Source organism: Colletes gigas, unplaced genomic scaffold (genome assembly GCF_013123115.1).
Source record: "Colletes gigas isolate AHSC1104 unplaced genomic scaffold, ASM1312311v1 Colletes_gigas_Sc00046, whole genome shotgun sequence".
Classification (NCBI taxonomy): domain Eukaryota; kingdom Metazoa; phylum Arthropoda; class Insecta; order Hymenoptera; family Colletidae; genus Colletes; species Colletes gigas.
The window spans coordinates 1,222,567-1,243,482 of NW_025106675.1; the positions used below are offsets into that span (position 1 = coordinate 1,222,567).

Genomic DNA, 20,916 nt, shown 5'->3' on the forward strand with positions numbered 1-20,916 from the left:
GTTCGTAAAAAAAACTTTGTTTTTATAGTTCACAGAAAAAATTTTAATAGGATTTCTTTTTAAATTTGATATTGTTACGAATACTTTTTTAGCATGTGGTTTATCCTTTTTTCTTCAGTTTCGATACAGTAGTTAAATAATAAACTATACATATATAAATATGTTGGATCATAAATCTGAACATAGTGGACAAGTAAAAAGTTCTTCGAATTGCAGAATAACTGTTAATTGGGATAGTACTATCCAAAAAACTGAAACGCGAAAGCTAATGAGAGCCAATTCACTTCTCAAAGCTCTGAAAAATTCGAAGAGGGTTCTTCTGTAATCCGGACGGTTCAAAGCACTTTACAAGCCTGTCTACATCACTAATTATCAAAGCAGAAGGATTATTCAACTAACTTATACTTCACATGCGCATGGCATTATGCTTCATGAGTGCAATATTAATGTAAGTGTACTTTGTGTGTAGAAACGAACGGGATGAATAGGTTTGTACGGTAGAACGTTCATCTTGTTGCTATATTTTATAGTAATCAGAGTTCACTTGAATTGAAAACAACATGTTTTTTAATGTTGACTTATTATCATCTTTATTTAGTGAGAATATTTAGTTCTATAATATGAACGATAAAAGTACCATTCATACATCACCCAAAATTACCTTTGTAAAAAATTCTTCTTGTAATAGATGCGTAAAAGTGTAATTTTCGGTCCTTTGAAAATAAATCTTGCAAAATTTTCCCCACAGCGACATTTTACATTTTCTTTTAAAAATATGACCAGTTTTCAGGTAATGTAAATTTAATGTATTCACTAGCCTTTAAAAAATTATTTACAGAATTTAAACTTCATGATAAGCAATGAAACTTTACTAGAATAACTGTCGTTGCATCTCATTTTCATTCTTATATTATGGTGATAATTAGTCAATGATTTTGAAATTTTCAGATACTTTAGTAAACGCTAGTTGATATACAAATTCAAAGTAGCTTCATCGTATTATAATGTGTAATATCGTAAAATTAGTATAAAATTGTATAATTAATGATATAAAGAAAATTTACGTTTAGTTCGTTAGCAAGTGTTGAAAGAAAAGCACAGAAATATAGGAATACTGGCAATTTGCAAGTGTAATCATTTTATACGGTTTCGTAAACGTAATTGAATTATATGTGTAGCGGCCATTGTATAGCCACTACGCCCTTGCCAGAGTATGAATGGGAATGGAATGTAAGGATAGTTTTAAGCTTTCTATTTTTCCATTTTCCCAGGGTCTCGTGCGAGCCTGGTCGTCCTGTTAAACACTTGGCGACCAGAGCCGTGCGAGGCGTCTGTTTTCCCTCAAGGTTTCGCCTGGGCCTCGGACCACCCTGATCCGGGCCCGGCGAGCCTCTTGACTTTTATGACTCGCTTTCGCTAAACTTTTCCTATACTGAGTATTTTCCAGTTTCGTTTTTCCGTCTTTCTGTCCTGTCTCTTTTTCTCTACCTTTGCTATTAGGGTAAGAAATTGTATATATTCAGGGGACGTGAGAAGAAAGACCCCCAGTCTATTTTAGACCCGAGTCTGGCTAAGACGTCGCGCGTTTGCGAAGCCAGTGTTATTAACTTTGACCTACGTGTGGCTACACCCCCGACACCCGCGGAAATAAACTCTTTAATAATTGTTGGGGTAGATTGAGGTTTGTCACTTGAACCTCCAGCCCCCTCAATTAATTGGTGACCCCGACGTGATCAACGTGTTAAAAACAATTTTTGTGTACGCGGGTGACGCGCAAATAGACGCTTGTTTAGTGATTAAGTGTAGTGTAGCCATAGGTTAAGTTTTTTGTGAACTATAGACATTTTTTAATTTATTGGACACGATTAGTGACAATGTCTCGCGACACCGGTAGTGCATCGGTGTGTGTTCCGTCGGCCGTCGGCACGGGTAGTGTAACCTCCGCCATTGAGGCTATCATAGATTCTATGATGGCCCAGTATGCCTTGTCGATCAGACAAGAGCTCGTCGCGATGCGGCAAGGGTTAAGGAGCGAGGGACGATACTCGGGTCACGAGAGGAACCGTCCGCCATCCCCGGAGCATCACCAGCCGCACCAACGCCCCAGTTCTCGGCGTCGTACCGAGGTAAGACAGGGGATGTGCTTTTACCACTGGCGGTGGGGGAATAAGGCCCATCGTTGCATCCCGCCTTGCACCTGGAATGGCGCACCGGGAAACGACTTGGGCAGTCGTTAATGACGGCGAATGACGCCTGCCCGACGCTACGCCGTCTGTTCGTGACGGACTTTGTGTCGAAAACGCAATTTTTGGTCGACACAGGAGCCGACCTTTGTGTTTTCCCGCGGTCAATGTCTCGCGGTGCCCGGCAGAAATCGTCGTACGTGTTGTTCGCGGCGAACGGGAGTGAGATCTCGACGTACGGGGCCATCACGCTGACGTTAGATTTAGGTTTACGTTGGGCGTTCACCTGGAGATTTGTTGTGGCCGAGGTTTCCAAACCGATAATCGGCGTAGACTTTTTATATCACTATGGACTTCTCGTAGATATTAGGAACCGTAGGTTAATGGACAACGTGACGTCGCTGTCAGTGCCGGGCCAGCCGGCAGGTGAAAGTGCGTCGAACATTCCGCGCGTAAAGACAATAACCGGTAGTTCGGTGTACGTGGAGTTGCTGCAGAAATTCCCGGAAATCACCAAACCGATGGGGATTCCGGCTGCAGCGAAGCACTCTACGGTGCATTACATTAAAACCACAGCAGGTCAACCGGTCACCTGCAGGCCACGCCGTTTGGCGCCGGATCGGCTGAAGGCAGCGAGAAGGGAGTTCGACGCGATGCTACAGCTCGGGGTTGCCCGTCCGTCGGAAAGTAGCTGGTCATCCCCGCTGCACGTGGTGCCGAAGAAGGAACCGAGTGAGTGGCGACCGTGTGGTGATTACCGGGCCCTGAACGCGAGGACATTGCCGGACAGGTACCCGGTATGAAACATTCAGGACTTCGCGCAGTCGCTGTATGGTAAGCGTGTGTTCACGACTATAGATTTGGTGCGCGCGTATAATCAAATACCGGTAGCCGCCGAAGACGTGCACAAAACGGCCGTGACTACCCCGTTCGGGATGTTCGAGTTTCCGGCCATGCCCTTCGGATTGCGTAACGCGGCACAGACGTTTCAAAGGTTCATCGACGAGGTGCTTCGCGGTTTAGATTTCGCGTACGCGTACATCGACGATATACTCGTAGCGTCGCAATCCGAGGAGGAGCACGTAGAACATTTAAAGACATTGTTTAATAGGCTTAAGGACTACGGCATCGTAGTGAATTCCGGGAAGTGCGCGTTCGGTAAACCGCAGGTACATTTTCTCGGTTACGAAGTGTCGGAAAAGGGTTCGCGACCGCTAGACTATAAGGTGCGCGCGATAGCGGAATATCCGCAACCCGTGACGGTAAAACAATTGCGGCAGTTCCTAGGGATGGTGAACTTTTACCGACGGTTCATACCTAGGGCTGCGCAGGTACAAGCGCCGTTAAATGACCTGCTAAAGGACAATGTAAAGGGTCGAGCGCCTGTTACTTGGACGCCGGTGTCGATAGCCGCGTTCGAGGCCTCGAAACGGGCTTTAGCGGAGGCCGCGTTATTGGCGCACCCGCGTAGCGATGCCCCCCTCGCGCTCACCTGCGACGCGTCCGATTTCTCCGTCGGCGCGGTACTCCAACAGCGTACGGACAGCGGCTGGGAGCCATTGGCGTTCTTCTCCAAGAAGCTGACCGACGCCGAAGGGAAGTATGGAGCATACGACCGGGAACTGCTGGCGATCTACCTGGGCATCAAACACTTCAGGCACATGGTTGAGGGTCGGGTGTTTGCTATTTACACCGACCATAAGCCGATCACGTTTGCGTTTCGGCAAAAGCCTGAGAAGTGTACGCCCAGGCAGTTCCGATATCTGGATTTCATAGGGCAGTTTTCCACCGACATCCAACATCTGGCCGGTAAGGACAACGTTGTGGCGGACGCCCTGTCCAGGATTGAGGAGGTCAACGGACTCCTCGACTACGATGACCTCGGAAGGGCCCAGGAATCCGACGAGGAGCTTCAACGGTACCTGCGTGGAGAAATCGGGAGCGCGTTACGGTTGAAGCGAGTGGGGGTTCCGGGTACGCACCGTTTGGTGTATTGCGACGTGTCGACCGGGTCGGTAAGACCGTTTTTGACAAAGTCGTTCCGTCGGGCGGCTTTCGACACGTTACATAGACTTGCCCATCCGGGGATTAAAGCGTCGGTTAGGATAGTGACCGAACGTTTTGTGTGGCCGTCGGTCAAGGCCGATTGTAAAAAGTGGGCGCGCGAGTGCGTCGAGTGTCAGCGGTCGAAGGTGACGCGACACGTGCATTCGCCGCTCGGAACGTTTGCGCCCTCGGGACGATTTGAGCACATTCACATTGATATTGTGGTGTTGCCCGTTTCCGAGGGATACAGATATTGCCTGACCTGCGTCGACCGATTTACGCGGTGGCCGGAAGCGTTCCCGTTGAGGGATCAGGAGGCACCGACGGTAGCGCGGGCGTTTTACGAGGGATGGATTACCCGGTTCGGGACCCCTCTTCGCGTTACGACGGACCAGGGCAGGCAATTCGAGTCGCACCTGTTCAGACACTTAGGTGAGCTGACTGGGACATCGCACCTCAGGACGACGGCGTACCATCCGGCGGCCAATGGCATGGTGGAGCGTCTGCACCGCCAGATGAAGGCAGCCATCCGCTGTCATCAGGAGGTGCAGTGGACAAAGGTGCTTCCCACCATACTGCTGGGCATCCGCGCAGCCTGGAGGGAAGACGTAAAGGCGACGGCAGCGGAGCTTGTTTACGACGAAACGCTGCGTTTGCCTGGAGAATTTTTATCACCGCGACCAGCCGCGACAGATCCGGACGTGGCTGATTTCGCGAAGGAGCTGCGCGTGCAGTTTCGCGAGTTAGCGCCAGCTCCGGTTACTCGCCATGGGGCGAGAAAAACATTTGTGTTCAAGGACTTGGGGGTGGCTGAGCAGGTATTCGTACGGAACGATAAGGTCCGGAGCCTGCTGCAGCCACCTTACGATGGACCATATACGGTGGTTAGCCGTGGTCCAAAGACATTCGTCGTTAATATTAAAAATAAGCCGGTGACTATCACCGTTGATAGGTTAAAGCCGGCGTATACAATGTCTGATGCGACGGAAGGGGACACGACCCCATCTTCGCAGACGACCCAAGCGGCCAGTCCGGCGCCGCAGCAAAATCCGCGAGTTACGCGTTCCGGGAGACGAGTTCGGTTCCCGGATCGATTGCAGTTATGCAAAATCAAATATTTTTAATAATGTTAAGAAAGGTATTTTGTAAATATGTGCCGCACGTAGGGTAACGCGTAGATATAGGGTAATTATTAGCGGAATGGATGGATGAGTGATTTTTTATTGTATTGTATGAGTATGGATATGTATGGACAAGTGTATTATATAGTATGGGTGCAAATTATTTATGTGTACGGTATATATTGTGTTTTTAGTCTGTATGTTTGGTTGACTGTATGGGATATTTGTTTCGTGATTGGTCAATCACTGGCAGGGGGGTGATGTAGCGGCCATTGTATAGCCACTACGCCCTTGCCAGAGTATGAATGGGAATGGAATGTAAGGATAGTTTTAAGCTTTCTATTTTTCCATTTTCCCAGGGTCTCGTGCGAGCCTGGTCGTCCTGTTAAACACTTGGCGACCAGAGCCGTGCGAGGCGTCTGTTTTCCCTCAAGGTTTCGCCTGGGCCTCGGACCACCCTGATCCGGGCCCGGCGAGCCTCTTGACTTTTATGACTCGCTTTCGCTAAACTTTTCCTATACTGAGTATTTTCCAGTTTCGTTTTTCCGTCTTTCTGTCCTGTCTCTTTTTCTCCCTCTGAAATGGCAGCGCGGGCATTTCACCCACTAGGGCGGAATGTGCCATGATGAGTATAAACGCTTGCGTAGAAATATGCAAGCCCGCAAGAGACTGAGCTTCGCGCTGGTGACCTCGCCTCCTCGTGGCCCCCGCTGGAAACGCTTCGTCGCCAATGTCGCCCACGGCGGGGTTGGTGGCGAAGCGGCTAAGTAGGTCACCTCCCTTCCGGGACAGTCTACCTCTCTGATGATCCGTAACAGGTGAAGGGGGGGTATTTCCAGGCCCGCCGTGCATAACACCTGCGCACGTGCCCCCTGGTAGTGGTTTTACGCTCCCAACACCCGTCGGTATAGGCGAAAGCCTGGGTACGACGCAGCTCGCGCATGTAGCGCTCGTGGAGCTGAAGTGACAATCATTGTCTCTTTTTCTCTACCTTTGCTATTAGGGTAAGAAATTGTATATATTCAGGGGACGTGAGAAGAAAGACCCCCAGTCTATTTTAGACCCGAGTCTGGCTAAGACGTCGCGCGTTTGCGAAGCCAGTGTTATTAACTTTGACCTACGTGTGGCTACACCCCCGACACCCGCGGAAATAAACTCTTTAATAATTGTTGGGGTAGATTGAGGTTTGTCACTTGAACCTCCAGCCCCCTCATATGTATTATGAGCACTGAAGTTTGTGTAATACATATAATTCATTTACGTTTTCCATGGAACATCTTATATTATTTACAATAGCATAAAATACTTATTTATTCATTAAAGAATATTGCATCAGCGTATACTTATATAAGTGCTATAACTTTTAACATAAAATTGCTTGAAATACAGTTTTCAGATGTCGTATTTTCTTATAATTAAATTCTTTATATAGGGGCGTTCGCCACCCCTGAGAAAAATTTTAATGGGAGATTCTAGAGGACAAAATAAGACGTAAATCAAGGATACTAATTTGTTGATTGAGGCTTCGTTAAAAAGTTATTAATAAAATTATTCTTAAAAATTATTGATAAAATTTTTTCACCTACACGAATCTTTTTCTCGAAAATACGTAGGATTTCGAGGGTATGTGTATTCACTAAAAATGATTGTAATTGACCCCTGCAACCAAAAATAATTTTCCCAGAGCGATTTGAAATTTTTTAATTTTGTTAAAAATTTTCAGCGCCTACTCGAATTTTTTTGTCGAAAATGCGTAGGATTTCGGAGGTATGTGTATTCACCATAAATGATTGTAATTGACCCTCGCTACCAAAAATAATTTTTTCGTGAATGATTTAAAATTTTTTAATAACTTTTTAACGAAGTCTCAATCAACAAATTGATATTCTTCATTTTCGTCTTATTTTGGCCTCTAAAATCTCTCATTAAAATTTTTTTCTGGGGTAGCCGAACACCCTGTATACACAAAGTGAAACCCATTGGAATTGGTAGAAAAATTTCATTAGAAAGCCGATCACACATAAAATTTAAAAACAGATAATTTTGCCCCCTAGAAACAATTGCAACTAAACTAAAAATTTTTATACACGATCTTGACAATTGTTTCATTGAATAAAACATCAATCAACAGTTTACGTACTAAAATATATTAGTGAAACATTTGATAACAAGGTAAGCATAAAAAATTCAATTTATAAGTGGAACATGTTTCTATAATTGACAGATCTAGTTAAAGTACAATTTTTGAAATTAGTTTTAAATATGAATGACTGATTTTTCTAAATGCTAAATGTTTGTTTACGAAACATAATATTTTATTTTTACATATAACATTGTTAATCCATACAGCAAGTCGCCACAAAATTATCTGAATAATTTACTTACAAGTTGTAATATTTTAATAAATGTTCCAGTAACGCGTATTGAAAATAAAATTTTGAACGGATCCAATTCTTAAATTACTTGTATTTTCTCCACAACTGTGCCACCGTTAGAAGCGGTAAATTTCCTCTTTGAAATGATTTTTGATTTATGTCGATTCGACTTTCCGTTTTGCAAGTATCGTCGTGTAAAGGAAAATGTATTTGTTTTAATTTCCACTAGCTCTCTTTCCATCTTACGCGTCGGACCTCTCTCTCGCGCGTGTGTTGTGACAGTCGTGATCGAGTGACGTAGTATTTCCAAGAATTTACTATTTACTACGAGCACGTGCCGCCAATGACCTCACAACGTAATCAATGAAAAGTAAACAAACGCTTTGAATCCTTATATCTCCAGAACTAACCGCGCTATCGACTTGAAATAAAATCGTTTTCAAGGACGCTTCAACCTCTATACGATGAACACGACGATTATTATTATTTATATTTTCTTTTATGTTTATTTTGTTATTTACTTTGACGCTTTACAGGGTGCAGTTCGACTCGAGTTCACACTACCGATCGCATCGATTTACAGTAATCTGTCAAAAAAATATTTGGAATAAAAGTTTCGATAAATTTTTCTATTCGACAAAAAGTTCGGGTCACCTTGACTTTCTTAAATAGTATTATGTAATTTTGATTTGACGAATTCAACGGCCTACTACACAATGACCTTGAGTGGACGTAGAAGATACTCCTCGACCGATCATTGATTGTCCTGCATCTAAGACGGGGCCTGTTAGGGTTGCCTTACTAATGAATCCACTAGTAGGCCCAAGACGAAGTGCTCCCCCTCCTTGCCTTTTCTTTTTTTACAAACCACTTTGTCAAACTGAAGAAGCATTTTGAAAGAAAAAAGAAACCAAGCTCTCAAGGTTCTCGTTGCCTACTACGTTACTATCGCACGGCGCGAGAGTTAGATGGGACGGTATTTTTATTCAATATCACGCCTATGGAAAACGGTACATCCCCGGTTCGGATATGTATTTGCTATGTCGGTGTATCTTCCCCAACCTCGCATTTTCTCTGTTCCATTATCCGTGGACGTGGGGTTATAATGTATCCGGTTCGGTTAGAGCGTCTCGTAGCTGTACTACCGAGCCAAAGCCAGCGTTGTAACCCATTGTACTATCCAGCACCGCAACATTGGTGTTAAATTGCAATTATTAATCGCGGTAAGTAAACTATACGAGGCTGCTACTTCCGTCGTACGCGCAGCCCCTCTTGAAAGCCTGAAATCCGGCGGTTTCGTCGCCTCGTAACTCCGCGATCGTTGTCGTCGCATTTTCCACCGATAGCGCCGCATTACAGATTTATGAAGGCGTTACAAAAAATATAAAAAATACTGGGTGTTTTCTGTCACGTGATATCATCTTTAACAATGGATGGAAACCACAAAAACAATGGAACACGCAACGTATATCTAATAGTCTTTTTTTACATTAAATCAAGCAGGTGATTATTCAAGAAATTAACATAAAATTACCTTGTTACTTGAGTTGTCGAACATTCTATACAAAAGTTTCTTGCAGACAAAGATAAAGGCTATTTTCTTATGTGCAGAACAAAACTTCATTAGTATATTTCGTAATAGTAAAAATTGTCCTTACGTCTCTTAAATTTTTTTCTATGAAGCATTTGAAACCTCATATAAGGTTTATTTCTGGCTGGTACGTTTGGTTCTGCGATTAGTAAATCTAAACTTAAGGGAAGATATAGGTTTATTTTTTGGAGTTGTCTTACTAATTTATATCGTTGAAAGTTACATAGATTGCATTGCCATACAATGTGGTTTGCATTTTGAACAATGTTTCCACATTTACACTTTGGATCATTAGTATTACCTATGCGGGAAAGAGGTGAGGCTAAATTGTAATGATTAGCTCTTATGCGAGTTATAGTGACTACTAGTTCACGTGGGTGCCCCTTGTGCGTATACCGTGGCCTTGATCTGTTACTCGACAACGGTTCTGTGGTCCGATACTAATACAAAATGTAATTTATTCAGGTCTAATAAACCGTACAGCGAAATTACAAAGGTAGCGAAGAAGAGATGTTTTATCATACTGTTTCGATAGTACATAATACACAAGCACGGGAATTCCCCGCGACGGACTGGCGAGCTATACTTGGAGGTTCCCCTACGGTCGACCAGTACTTCAACGTAAAGCGCCGTCGTGTGGCCATAAGCGTGCCACAATTCCTCCTCTTGGGCGCACGACCTCATTAGTTACCTGTAACATCTTAGTACCTTTAATTACCTTTTCTTCAGTCAGTCCTTTTGTTAATATATCGGCTTCGTTTTCCTCTGATTTTATATGTTCCAGCTCGACTCTTTTTTCCTTTACTTCATCTTTCACAAAGTAGTACTTCCTGTTAATGTGTTTCGTCCTGTTAGTGACTTTATCCTTGTTTATCCAGTCAATGTGTTTCGTCGTGCTAGTGACTTTATTCTTGTTTACCCAGTCAATTGCCCCCTTGCAGTCTGTCTTCACATCTACTCGGTTTTTACCTTTCGATGTCCCTGCATCATGGATGGTTCATCTTTTTCTATGACATCCCTAAATAATTTTCGGCTTCTCAAAGCTACACCTACTTTTAGCGCCCATGCATAGTAATTACTATTCGTCAGTTGCTCTATTTTACCCATTGTCATCGTGGTATTATCCATTTTACCGGTCTGACTATTCTTCTTTTATCTATTCTATTCTTTTGCAACGACGTCGATATCCGCCACGTATTCTTCCTATCCTCTATTTTTCTTCAACACTATTCTCTTATTACTGATGAATAACCACGCTCTGCTACCATTTGTGGTCCGACAGTAATATAAAATGTAATTTATTCAGGTCTAATAAACCATACAGCGAAATTACAAAGGTAGCTAAGAAGAGATGTTTTATAAAACTATTTCGATAGTAATACACAAGCATGAGAATTCACCGCGACCGACTGGCGAGCTTTACTTGGGGGTTCCCCTACGGTCGACCAGTACTCCAACGTAAAGCGCCATCGTGCGGCCATAGGCGTGCCACAGGTTCGATGGAGACTCACGTCCCTTAAATAAACAGCAAAGTATTATTAAATTTATAGAATTTTAATCTTGTGAAACAGATCAAGAATATTTTAAATGTACAAGTAAAAGAAAATATGATGCAGTGAGATAACGTAAATGTAAAAAGAGTTACACTTTGTGTTTATCAAAATGGTTAATAATTTATTAACACATTGTAATCAAACATTACTATGAAAAATATATTTCTACATTCGATTTATATAAAATGTATTTTATGTTTGTCGTTAACGTACTATTGAAAATGTACTTTCATTTCCCATCAATACAAGTTTTTTAGTTCAAGTTGAGCAGGCTATGTTAAAGAAACAATTAATATATTTTTTTAAATAAGAATTCATTAACTCAAAACTTTAAAACTTGCTGCAGAAAGAACATCCATGTTTCTCGAAATAAATAAATTTAATACTGAATCTAATTAATAAAAAGGAATAAATACTAGAGAGTGTATACAATCATTGATAAATGCAAATGTTTTGAAGACAAATACATAATTTAAAATAATATTTACTAATAAGATAAATGAATGTATATATGTAATCACTAAAATTTTCATGTTCCAAGTGACATATAGATTGTTTGATAACTTCCTTTCGTTAATGGACTATTAATAAAACGATCGTATGGCAGTTCCTTTGAAAAACAATTGCATAAATTATTTTTGGAATTTATGTATACCGTTTCAATCGAGTAACCAGACAGTTATTGAACGAACAATGTTCTAACAGATAGGTCGTGCAGGATTTATTTTCTGGCCTGTGTGTTCCTCAAATTTCAATCTGCTGAATTTATATTTTTGAGGCCACGTAGAAACATTTCAACGTTCAACATCCATTACCAGTGTTGAAATACTTGGACCATATAGGAATGGGTGAACAAATGGAACAAAATATTTGGAATATTTGAAAGATTGGGAAATGACAAAACGTCGACAGGCTTTGTATTTGAGCCATAGGTAGCCATATCGAACACTTCCTACGAAGATAAGCAACTATACATTATCGACGTATAAAAATGGTTATGTCGAAGTTAGACAGGGCATATATCTATGTAAACTTTTTTCATGGACTTTTATGCCCACTATCCATCTCCAAAAACTTATATGTCAGGATATACTGTTCCATTTATTTTATAACTAAATAATTTCACGTCTTCACGCTGTGTATACTATATTTTCTATACATTTTTATACAGGGTGTTTGGCCACCCCTGGGAAAAATTTTAATGGGAGATTCTAAAGGCAAAAATAAGACGAAAATCGAGAGGCTTCGTTAAAAAGTTGTTAAAAAATTAAATTAAAAAATTTCAAATCATTGACGAAAAAATTATTTTCGTTTGTGGGAGTCGATTACAATCATTTTTGGTGAATAGACATACCCCCGAAATCCTACGCACTTACGAGGAAAAAATTATTTTCAGTTGCGGGAGTCAATTACAATCATTTTTGGTCATTGGATATACCCCCGAATTCCTATCCACTTCCGAGAACAAAATTCGAATATGTGCTGAAAGTTTCTGCGAAAAAAAAATTTTTTAATTCGACCTCAAAAAATTATTTTCGGTTGCAGGGATCAATTGCAATCATTTTTGACGAATAGACATACCCCCGAAATCCTACATACATTCGAGGAAAAAATTCTTTTCCGAAGATATACTGTGTGGCCGGAAATTTTTGTATAACTTTTTAACAAAGCCTCAGTCAACAAATTAGTATCCTTGATTTGTGTCTTATTTCGGCCTCTAGAATCTCCCATTAAAATTCTTCTCAGGGGTGGCCGAACATCCTGTATAAACGTGTGAAATAATTATTCAACGTTCAACTGTGATGTAGTTTATGGAAACGAAATTAACTTAGGTATTACAAACAGGTCCCAGGAAATGGTGTAGAACATGTAGTTTTGCATGTTCTAGAGTGTTCTAAAAACACATATTTACGTTAAACAGTAATTATGGATGTCGCGTAATAGGTAAACTCGTAGAACCTCGCATTTATCGACGCCTTTGGATAGGTGTATTACCTACATACAAAAAACTAAATATTTACACATTCGGTAAGCTACATTCCAATAATTTGAAATATAGTGTACCGTTCGACATCATCGCATAATCGGACTTACAACCCAATAGATTTTACATCGCAGTGTTACAGTAGATACACCCCGTATATAGATCACTGGTAGTACATCATACCAATGAATAATGCACCGCCACGATCCACTGCTTTTTCACGATAAATCAAGAATTAAGAGAATTTATGGTTTATTTTATATTACGAACGTCACTGTGCCTCCGAAACTCTCGCGAAGAACTTCAGAAAAATTCATTCAGAATTCATTGATTCGTTCCATAGTTCGGAACATTGGCTGAAAATTAAGTAAAAATGGTGGTTCATTCAGATATTGCTAATGGACTCATTAGTAAGGCTGACCCAGTTTACCTTACCTTCGACACAACTTCAGTTTGACCGACTCTAGCTTTAGAATACTTATGCTTAAGCTTCGACAGCGAGCAATTAATTCTATCGGCGGTCATTTGGTGATCGAAATCAGAGTCAATAGAATATCAGAGATACTATGTAGCTCGCTAAGTAGTAGAGTTGGGCACATTTTTGTCTAGATATCGAGCAAAATGAAATGTTATTCGTGTATTACGAGTAACAGTTTATTCCGATAAAAGTATCTAGAAAATAATTTATTCAAATAACTTAAAAAGACGAATAAGTATTTATGTATTAACTAGATGAATCAAAGATGAGAATTTGTAATGAGTAAATTCATAAATATTATATTTTTGTAACAAATGTAGAAGGAAGTTGCAGAAACATGTAATTTCATGAATTCTTTTTATTTTCATACCAAATATAGAAAAGCGTTTTAGAAATGTATCAATCCATAAATTATTATCTGGATTAACTTTTATATAAATTAAATATTATCTACTTGAACTTTTATAGGTAATAGATAAAAATTTTATTTAGGTAAACTTTTATTCGTGACAGACGAATAACGAATACAGCCTTGAAAATGTGTGTATTTAGACACAAAAAATTTCATTTTAAACTTGTTACATTTTATGTGCAGTAAAACTTTACATTTTCATGAAACGTACAGTATTGTTATTAAGGTTGTATAACTTCTTGATAGATTAAAAGGTAGCAATTGGAAAGATTCAATTCAAATAAATAATAGACTTTGTAGTAAATCGAGTGTTGCTATCTTTATAAATGAAAATAATAAAATTGTGGTTTTTGGGTTATTTGCCGAGTCTAAATTACTAAAAAGGATATAATACCTTTTGCATTTTGTTTATACGAGATAATCGTTAATTTATATTTAAATGTAAGCCACTGCTTTTACAAATTTTCCCCTGTAAAACGCCGTACTATCGAAATTCACTTCTGATCTTGAATTTAGATTTTATTAAAACTTCTTATCTACGTTGCATAGATTGACGATTTCTCTAGAAAAATACGATTTCCATAAATGTCTTTCGGAGGAGACTATCGTACGAGTTACTTTATCTTGGGGTGCACCATGATGGCATAATAAAAGCTTAAACGATTCCGTAGACGGAGATAAAGGCTGTTTCCTTACCTAGAGCACAAAATTTCGTTAATGCACTTCGTACTATCAAAAAATTCTCCCCTTATCCTTTAAGTGAGTTGCACATAATTTAAAATCATCGGAAAGTGACATTTTTATGGGCATTTTAAAAACAAATTAATAAAATTAATGATTTTTGGAAAAATATCCGATACGAGCGATAGAATTTTGTTTAGCTTCTAGAATTTTAGTAATGCGTTAAATTGATATTTCTTAAACTTAGCTTTTTTGGTAGACTCTATAGAGCAGAATTAAATTATTACTTTTATAATATGTTTGAAAACTGCTTTCTAAAAACGTGTATTCATTGCTTCAAAATTTTAATTTTATTTCAACGAATTTTTTAAAGAATATCATTAGACGTGTAGGTTTTCTGCAGATCTATTTAACACTATTTTACAATAAATTAATTTCTTTCAGTAAATAGTAAATATTACAAAATCTGTGGTACTTGACTTTCTGGTAGAAGTATCTGATTGTAAAATATCAAATTGTCTTATTCCTTATGACTAAAATTAATTTTTAAGTTACCTATAAGTACAAAATAGTCCAACAATAAATCATAGTAAGTGGTCAAGTGAAAAAAAAGAGACTTTCTTCCTTAATGTTTCGGTCCTTAAAATATAATTTAAACATAAATTTAATGAGTTGGATAATGCTATTGCTTAAGAAATAAGTAGACAGTACTCCTTTTTCTTATGTTTTTACTATCAGCGACAGAAACTAGTAGTAGTTTCAATATAATTATTGTATCTTATTACTTGTAGTATTTTTACTATTTTAATTAGCCCCGAATTTAAAAGGGATCAAACGCCACATTAAATCTGTTTATCAGAAACTTATTGAAAAAATGGGTTCTGTTTAGGACACTGGTCAATACATTAACATCCAATTATACGAGGATGCCAAGACTGTTGAAAAATCGCAGTTATATTCTTAATCAAATAAATTCTTGTTCAACTGAAATAGTAGTAGCCTTTTTTTGACGATTTATGAATGAACAATCTATAAATTTGGTAGACTAGCGTCTTGTTTGCTGAATAACGAAAATAAATGGAGACAGTCTGTAACTGGATAGCATCCAAGTTTAAACTAACAAAGATTTGATTGTGTGAAAATTGCAATTCTTGGGATATGTGTCTTCCATTCAATGTATAAAATTATTCACATGTCCATGTCAAGTAAGTCAAAGATTCCGCTATTCCTCGATCGATTTAAATTGCATTTAACAATAACATTTAAAATATCAAATTAAAAATCACGTTAGATTTTGTCATTGCAAAATTTTTCCTTTTACTTATTCAGGTATCTTTCGTTTACAGAAATTTTAATTTAACGTGTAATTTCCTAAAAATGTAAGTGTCATTTCCGAAATGCAGAGTCGTAACTTCCTGAAGAACACAAGCACGGCATTTTTAAAGGCGCGACGTGTGTTTCGAGTAATTTAGTAGACTGTTTCTTTATGCCAGGTCACGAAAGCAAATCTCGTTTGTCGCAAATGTGTGAGAACTATCTCTACGCATATTTCCCGGCGTGTTTTTGTTGTTCGAGTAAACAGTTTCGTTGGCTGACAACGAAAAAATGCTGCCCTAACACGTCGACGTAATTCGCATGTTCTTCGAAGCTTGAACTTTCGATACAAAACCTCTGATTCTCGACAATTTCACAGAATTCGTAAGCTTTAAAAGTTGCGAATCTTCTAAACCATGGAGTTTATAAAACTTTTACCGATTATAATGTTAAAGTAGAACAAGGAAAGTTAAAACGAAGAAAACGGTTACGAACGGAAATGAAATTTCGAAACTTTTTAAAGATTTACAAAGCATTGTTGCGTTTACGCTTCGATGTGTCCAATATTTGCTTAAGACTTGTGGAGCATCGGATGCAATCAAACGCGATGATCATTTTTGCTTCTAATGACAATATTTGAAATTATGTTTGAATGGATTTATTGATATTTAATTCGATCAATCAATCGGTCATGTTTCATATTAATACGAAACTGGAAATGGTCAGGACGAGTATAAATAATAATATCGTTTCTAAACGTTTCAGCTTCCAATTACAATTTTCTTTGATAAAAATGTTACTCTAAAATATGAAAAGAAAAGAGGGAATAAGAACTACTAACAAATGAAGTGATCATTTTTCACAATTCTAATTTCTCATTTTTGTAACTTGCTTCTACATTGCAGATGGTGTCGTTAATTTTATTTAAAAATTTCTAAAATTAACGATTCTTTAGAATATTTAAGTGTCTATTTTCTTTTAAATGCAACAAGTTTTATAATTTTTTGAATTTTTTTAATTGCACACCTCGTAGAATGAAAAACGTATTAAACAATAATAACCAATGTTGTCTTCTACTTGGATCTTCTTAGTTGATACACGGTAAACTAAAAGTTAGTTTATTTTACAAACTATTTAAGCAGTTCTTCAAGGCACTTAATCAGCAACTTTATGCAACAACTACAATCGAGGGCACCAGAGACCTCGTTATGTCGTTAACATTTCTTTTCTAACTTCTTATACGCGTAATCTCAACTTTACCTTCGTGCTGGCAAAGAACGTATCCCTATCGTGAATTTTTACGTGCTAGAATGACTCCCAACACGTCGTACAATACGTATATGTCGATGCAAGTCCTAGATTCGGCGTCTACGTGCTTATCCGCTGGAAATGCAATTGCATATACGGTTCGAGATATCGATACTCTGGCTCGAATACGGGACACGAACATACGTAGGTGGAAATAAATCGATCACCGTCAGAATGTTGAATGTAGAATCTTATTGTAGCGACAGGACCCGGAAGTAAATAACATTAGGAAAATGTGTTATTTATACATCGTCGCTCAAAATCGATTTAGAACACATCCAAAGTGAACCCTTTTTCGTAGAAAGGGCAATTCTAGATACTGGGACAAGCTGTAGCTTTTTTTGAAGCGAAGATACAAAACCTTCCACGCTAGAAGAAGTAGAATAGTCTAGGCGATACAACTTCTTTGTTTAAAGTATGTATTTGTTTTTAAAATTGAACAATCCTGGGAAAAATTTTTATAGGAGTTTCTAGGGACCAAAATAAGACGAAAATCAAGAATAGTAATTTGTTGATTGAGGCTTCATTATAAAGTTATTAACGTTTAAAGTTCCGCGTGTAGATAGGCAACCTGCGAACAGCTGCGTTCGTGTGATAGTGGTTCTCATTCAGCGTGAGAAACTATACTTACAATTAGTGACGTATCGACAGCCTTACAGCTTTCTGAGTGAGAACCACTACCACAATCAACAAATTACTATTCTTGATTTTCGTCTTATTTTGGCACCTAGAAACTCCCATTAAAATTATCCCCAGGGGTGGCCGAACACCCTGTATATCATTGTGTATATAAAAATGTTACCCGTCGTTTTTTCAAACTTCATTATATTTCAGTTTCGATGACCAAAAATGATTAAGTTACACTACCAGATACACTCTGTTCCCGAGCCCTAGATAAATTATTCTACAGGGTGTCTTGTTTAAGTGAGTACAGCAGGATATCTTGGTAGTTGTAATTATTAAAAAAATGTTCTATTAAAAGTTGTTTGGTAGGACGGGCTACATCATGTAGTATTAATTGTTTTTTTGTGGGTGGAGTGGTGGAGACGATCTGAAGGTCAATTTATTTTTCTTAAATGGAATGCTATGTTTTTTTCTTCAGAAAGTAACAACAGATACTGAGACAAATCCAAAGAGGTACTATACGATATTATTTTGAATTCGATAAAGGCATATTGTTGGCTTATGTTTACATCCTGCATCGGTTGATGACCAACAGCCAGCTATCGTATCGTATCGTATCAAGCTACTGTAATTATGATATTATAAACAGAGATTGAGGATTGTTGACTGAAAAATGTTACTTTACAATATACCATTATAATCCAAACTAAATACGTATAGTGACGAAAATAGCCAAACCTAATCTAATATCTCGAAAACAATTAAATTCCCGAAGCTAAAATTTTGTATTTAGAATTTACACCCTCTTTCCATCATCCCCTATAAATTTCATGTTGATCGAAGAGGGGTGCCATTCCGAAGTACAAGTCAAGAATATTAAAGCACAGGAAAAAAATCTAACCTGAATAAAGAAGTGATCAAATAAAGATCGCTAATCGAAGCACAAAGACTACTATATGTATACTCGAAGTTTAGGTTATAAGTTTTAGTACACCCTGTACAATAAAACGTGTTCTAAGATGTATATAAATGAAACAATGATTAAGATACTACGACTATTATCTAAATGTTTTCTTCGTACCTATTTAATTTGTAAAACATAAAGTTCGAAAATGTTTTGTAAAATACATTGCTTGTCAAGATTGTGAGTCCCAACGACATTTTTAATTATACAAATGTTTAATTTTCAAACGTCACTAATCGCCAAACGTTTCGCTTGTTCGTTTCAGTGCCGCGAACAGTGTTGAAGAATCAATCGGAAGACGACGTCGAGCCAGACGAAATGGGTCTGACGCACGAATTTGAAGAGGGCTTCGATAGGGCAGACTTCAGGGCAGAATTCAGCCCGAGTCCCAACCTTGAAGGGCCACAACCACAACCGAGGGATAACGTTTCCCGAAATTTTCCAACGGCCAGCTCATCGCCGCCGCGTGCTCGAACAAACAACGACGGTGAGTACCACGTCTCAACGTCGTTACTTCATCTTTTTCAACTGATTTGCGATGAAACGATCCCCACGGGGTGCCACTCGTGTTGCTGTCTCATGTTTGTTTATTTGAAAATGTTCATCTGCCTGTTAGTGTTTACAAGTAGCGTTTCGTAGGCTTGGATCCTCTTCATAATAAAGACTATTCAGAACATTATTTAATATTACACGAGAATATAATTGGCATCTTATTATCTTAATTCTAGTATCACGGAAATAAGGAAATGTTATTTTAGATAAACTCTATGTATGTATGTATTACGAAGAGGGCCTTTGGAGACGAAAGCGTTTATGTGTACTGTGCGTCCGCGAGAAGTTGGCTAATAGGACAGTATGTACTTCGTTTGTTCCGCTTCTCCCCACTTTCGTCGTACGTCGCATCGTCATTTCGGTCAATAGCGATAATACTCTAAACTAGAGTGGGGATCCAGATACCAATCAAAACCGCATTCCTTTCGTTAGCCAACTTCTCGCGGGCATACAGTGTCTATGTAGTTGGTTGTAAAGACTAATAAACAGATAAAAATTGTATAAGTTTCGATACTTTTTCCAGTGCTTGGTTTATTCTATGATTCGATTCGACTTATTTCATTACATAGGTTATATTCTAAGAAATTTTTACCGTAAGATAAATTACTTTCAATTTTAATTTTCACTTCATTAATCGAAGAAGAAAAAATTGAACGGATTCACAGTCGAGTAAACAAAGCGTATAATGTATGGAATTCGTGTGCCAAATAATTCTTTTCGTTAGATCATCAGACATTATAGTACCTCGTATACTGTAATAAGTAAGTTTTATAAAAGGCATAATATCTTCGTAACCTTCTGTTTGTAATGTTAAGTAATAACATGAAATTTTAAAACTAACTGTATGAATATAATAGAACTGAACAATTTAAGGAAGCAGGTAATAAATCATTAACGTTTATGAACGAATATCGTCTTTTGAAATGAAGTAATATCCTAATATAAAATATGAAACATCTCGTAGAATATTACATTTTCTATGATTAAGTCTTAGCACTTTTATATGCAAAGTGAAGGGAAGAATCGATAAAAAATGCAAGGTTTCGTTTAAAGAACAAGGGCAAGTGAATATTACAAAAGAAAAATACCATTAAAATATATACATATAGTCCTGATGAAGACTCAAATTTTCTAGTAAGAATTTTTGTTATATTTTTCTTTAAAAAAAAGCTACAGCATATCTTTATTTCTATAGTTAAGCTGTATCTAGTGTAACAATTATCTCTTATTCATATCAGTTACATAATATTATGTTAATCATTGAAAATCTGAATTATCCAATAGTGTATGTTATTCTGAATATAATTAAGTGTGGCTGGCAGAATTTTAGCACACGAATTTTTGACTGTCTCTGTTTGCTATTGAGCGTCGTTACCTATGGTCGTTATCACGTGAAATCAAATATTATTATACCGTGCAACGTGATACTGTTGTTGAATTAATACTTCATTAAACTCAATCGCATAATGTAATATAATAACGCTTAATTCATTTTAACGGAGGTATGTAGTTAGCAATTTTAGGTAATATTTAATCAATCGTAGTACACTATACGATTTTCACTGAAAATTGAAAGTCGAGTCGAATCGAATGTCGGGTAGAGGCAGACAAAATTTTTATCTGGATCAAAATATCAAACAGCGAATAAAAAATAAACTTTTAATATATTTTTTGTTCGATAAAAATTATAATTTAAATCGTACGATCGAATCATGTATCACTTTCGACTA

At 38.2% G+C, this 20,916-nt stretch overlaps 1 protein-coding gene across 1 annotated transcript in view; it reads left to right on the forward strand.

The window, feature by feature from the left end:
* Positions 1 to 17,048: 17,048 nt before the first annotated feature.
* LOC122403195 overlaps positions 17,049 to 20,916 on the forward strand; it is an 84,351-nt gene continuing 80,483 nt past the window's right edge. Inside the window, exons 1-2 of the mRNA XM_043406557.1 lie at positions 17,049 to 17,190; positions 18,900 to 19,121. Coding sequence (XP_043262492.1) covers positions 17,049 to 17,190; positions 18,900 to 19,121 — 364 coding nt within the window. The remainder of the gene's footprint in view (positions 17,191 to 18,899; positions 19,122 to 20,916) is intronic.